The sequence below is a fragment of the Carlito syrichta genome, unplaced genomic scaffold (assembly GCF_000164805.1).
Source record: "Carlito syrichta isolate Samal-C Ts95f unplaced genomic scaffold, Tarsius_syrichta-2.0.1 Scaffold135574, whole genome shotgun sequence".
In the NCBI taxonomy this organism is placed as follows: Eukaryota; Metazoa; Chordata; class Mammalia; order Primates; family Tarsiidae; genus Carlito; species Carlito syrichta.
This window is the reverse complement of record NW_007079670.1, coordinates 1-3,617: the sequence shown is the minus strand read 5'-3', so window position 1 is coordinate 3,617 and position 3,617 is coordinate 1. Positions and strand designations below refer to the sequence as shown.

General features: G+C 62.7%; 1 protein-coding gene across 1 annotated transcript in view; it reads left to right on the top strand.

Annotated features, from left to right (window-relative positions):
- LOC103250812 (low-density lipoprotein receptor-related protein 3-like) overlaps window positions 1–3,612 on the top strand; it is a gene marked incomplete at its 3' end in the record, with an annotated part of 11,127 nt that extends 7,515 nt beyond the window's left edge. The window contains exons 4-6 of the mRNA XM_021708211.1: window positions 1,137–1,275; window positions 2,825–3,039; window positions 3,473–3,612. Of these exons, the coding sequence (XP_021563886.1) occupies window positions 1,137–1,275; window positions 2,825–3,039; window positions 3,473–3,612 (494 nt within the window). The remainder of the gene's footprint in view (window positions 1–1,136; window positions 1,276–2,824; window positions 3,040–3,472) is intronic.
- Window positions 3,613–3,617: the final 5 nt, after the last annotated feature.

Below are 3,617 nucleotides of genomic sequence, written 5' to 3'. Positions count from 1 at the left end.
GCAGGCACAACAGGTCGGGGAATGCCAGGGTCGGGCAGCCCCACCGTCCTGCCTTGGCTGGCTCGGAGCCTCCAGGCAGAGTGGGCTCAGCTAGGAAGCAGAGGGCATGGATAATGGACCCGTTGAAGCAAGGCCCATGGGGCTGGGTATGCTGGACTTCTCCCTCGAGCCGGTCTGATGCCCTGTGCTCTTCCCTGAGGTGGCATACAGTTGCTCTACAGACACTTGTTGACTCAAGGCTGCAGTGAGAGGCCGACCCCACCAGAGGACCAGAGTGACTCCTGACTGCTGCTCACTGGCTGTGGCGCTGGGCGAGTCACTTACCCTGTCCGAGTCTCAGTTTCCTCCTCTGGTTCCGACATCTGCCTCCAGGGGCGTCCCACCTATACTCAGGCCAAAACCCAGCTGCTGTGTAAGTCGTGACCAGACTCGGGCTGTGTTTCCAGCCACATCTGGACATGGCCTCCCCCCTTGGGCCTGCTTTGCGACTTCAGTCCATCCAGGGGTCTGCATCGTCTGTCTGCTCCCACCCCAGCCTGCGAGCTCCAACAGAGCAGGGCTTTCCCGCCTTACCCAGCACGTCTCTCGTGTGTGCTTGGCGCATAGTAGGTGCTCACTAGGTACGTGCCCAGTGAGCAAAGCCCCTCTCCTCCCTGGGCTGAGGTCCACATTTGGCAAATCTCAGGGAGGGCAGTCAGTGGATCGTGGTGGGATGGCCCGTGCAGGCTTGACAGGCCTGGTGTGCAGAATTCTTCATTGAGCGGAGGTCCTGAGGCCAGCTGCTGCACCTTGGAGGTGCCAGGCGCCAAGGGGCCTTGTTGGTGGGCTCACTTCTGTCCCTGCTGGAGGCTCACTTCTGTCCCTGCTGGAGATCTGGGGGCAGGACCTAGGCTCTGGCTCACTGTGTAGGGCTGGGGGCTTCTGCTGCCCCGAGTCCAGGTGGGTCCTCCTTGACCTCATACACAGCACTTCTGTGAAGTCTCGAGCTGTGGCCCTGCCCTTGACCGTGGCTACCCTTGGCCGGACTTGACTCCCCCTGGGGGGGCCTGTGCTCAAGCCTTGGGGGGCTAGAGCCCCCCCAGTCTGCTTCCCACCCAGCGTTGGGGCCGGCGTTTCTCAGCTTCCTCTCCCGACAGCGGCCTGCAGTGGGAAGTTGGAGCAGCACACGGAGCGGCGTGGTGTCATCTACAGCCCGGCCTGGCCCCTCAACTACCCGCCAGGCACCAACTGCAGCTGGTACATCCAGGGCGACCGTGGGGACATGATCACCATCAGGTAAGGGGGCCTTAGGGTGCTGGAGGGAATCAACGGGGCCCACAGGTGCTGGGTGAGTGCGTGTCTGGATAGGTATGGAGGGCACACATGTGCATATGTGTGCTTGTGAGCAGATATGTGCCTATGTGTGAGAACATGTGAGCAGATATGTGTGTGCATGTGTGCAAGCATCCGTGTGATTAGGTGTGTGGGTGTGCACATGTATGTGAGCACATGAGCATCAATGTGGCCATGTGCGTGTGTGAGCATGTGAACAGGTGTGTGCATGTGTGCAAGCACATGTGTGAGCAGGTGTATGAGTGTGTGTATGTGTGAGCAGGTGTGTGTGAGCACACACATATGTGTTTGTGGACATGCAGAAGCCCATATCTGAGCAGGCATAAAGGACACATGTGTGAGAGGACATATGTGAGCTGTAAGCACGTGTGTGCATATGTGAGTGTATGTGAGCATGCATGAGCACGCGAGTGTCCCAGCTGCCCAGGTCTCTGTGGGCCTTTGTGGCTCGGTGCCCTGAGTTGGCACTCTCTGCCCTGAGCATCTTCTGTGTGAGTCACTCGGCCCTGCCAGGAAGGGAAGGCTGGCACCCACACTGCTGGGGACACATCCTGAGGGCTGGTGGGCATGGTCCGGTGGTTGGAGGTAGCAGAGGGGTCCTCTCTCTCTTACAGGGGTGGCTTGAGGCCAGGCTGGCACTGAGCCCAGAGCAGGGTTTCCCCAGGGGCCTTGGGGCAACCTCAGCAGGGGAGTGAACCAGGCAGAGCCCGAGTGCTCTAGAGGACTTGCAGAGGGAAATTGCATGAGGTGACTAGGCTGTGGCACTGGGGGGCTGGAACCCTTGGCCTGGGGTGGCCATGGGGGCGTTTGGCTGGAGGCTCACTAAGGATTCCATCTGCCATCGCTCTCCCAAATGCCAGAGCTTGGGAAGAAGGGTCATCCCAGAATCCCATCCTCCCTCCCCTATTACTCTGTAGCTCCAAAGCACAGACATGTGATGGGAATGAGCAGAGTCTGTCCTAGCCTCTGTGCCTCAGTTTCCCCAGGGCCACAGGGCATGGCTCTGGGCCAGGAGGTCCAGGGCCAGAGTTCTTCCTCGGTTGACAAGCTGTCATCCAGCCGTGGCCTCAGCCAACCCTGTGGGTGCAGCCTCACTCTCAGTGCCCATGCCTGGGCCTTTGTGTTGGGCCTGGCCCAGTGTGGGAGGGATCTGGGCTCTTGGGCCTCCCCTGCAGGGGAGTGCTGGGGACCCCCCTGACTCCCCTCTCCACTCTGGCTTCGGGCTGGAGGTGCCGTGTGCACTGGTGAAGGGAGAAGGGGAGCCGCGGTGGAGCGGACAGTGGTGTCCACGGATGCCACGATTCTTCGTGGAGCTGCCCTCGGAACCCTGGGTGGGGACAGAGTGGATGGCAGTCAGGCCATTTGAGAGCCGAGGGGCAGGGTCGGGGCTGGAGGCCTGGCCTGGCCACGAGCTCCAGCCTGCCCAGTCTGGCGGTCTTCGGCCATGGGGGCCCTGCCCGCCCGCCCAGGTCTGGGTCCTCTCTGCCCGCAGCTTCCGAAACTTTGACGTGGAGGAGTCCCACCAGTGTTCCCTGGACTGGCTGCTGCTGGGCCCAGCCTCGCCCCCGCGCCAGGAGGCCTTCCGCCTGTGTGGCTCTGCCATCCCCCCAGCCTTCATCTCTGCCCGCGACCACGTCTGGATCTTTTTCCACTCCGATGCCTCCAGCTCCGGCCAGGCCCAGGGCTTCCGGCTCTCCTACATTCGAGGTGACGGTGGCTGCCAGGCCACCAGCATGGGATCCTGGCCAGGGCAGTACCTTTCACAAGGCCCCAGCTCCCTGCAGGGTCTCCCCTCACCGTCCCTGTCGGTCTTAGGACAGGGGTGGGCTTGGTCGTGCTGCTGCCTCGGGATGCCTCCGAGCCTCTCGAGGTCACTGGCCCCCCTTCCGAGGCATGGCTAGAGGGAGTGACACACCCCTAACCCCAGGCTCAGGTCGGGGATGGGGCCCACTCTGGCACGGGAGAGGTCTCTGCCCCCCAGGCGACCGTGGAGAGGTGAGGGGCCTTCTCCTCGGTCCTGCCTCTTCCTGAGCCCTGCAGGGCCCGGCTGGGATGGGGAGCCACCTGCCTGCTCCAGCGACGGGGGTGGAAGGGAGGCTCCACCCTCCCTGACTGTCTCCCGTGACGTCTCCACCGGCAGGGAAGCTGGGCCAGGCCTCTTGCCAGGCCGACGAGTTCCGCTGTGACAACGGCAAGTGCCTGCCGGGCCCGTGGCAGTGCAACACTGTGGACGAGTGCGGGGACGGCTCCGACGAGGGCAACTGCTCGGCGCCTGCCTCTGAGCC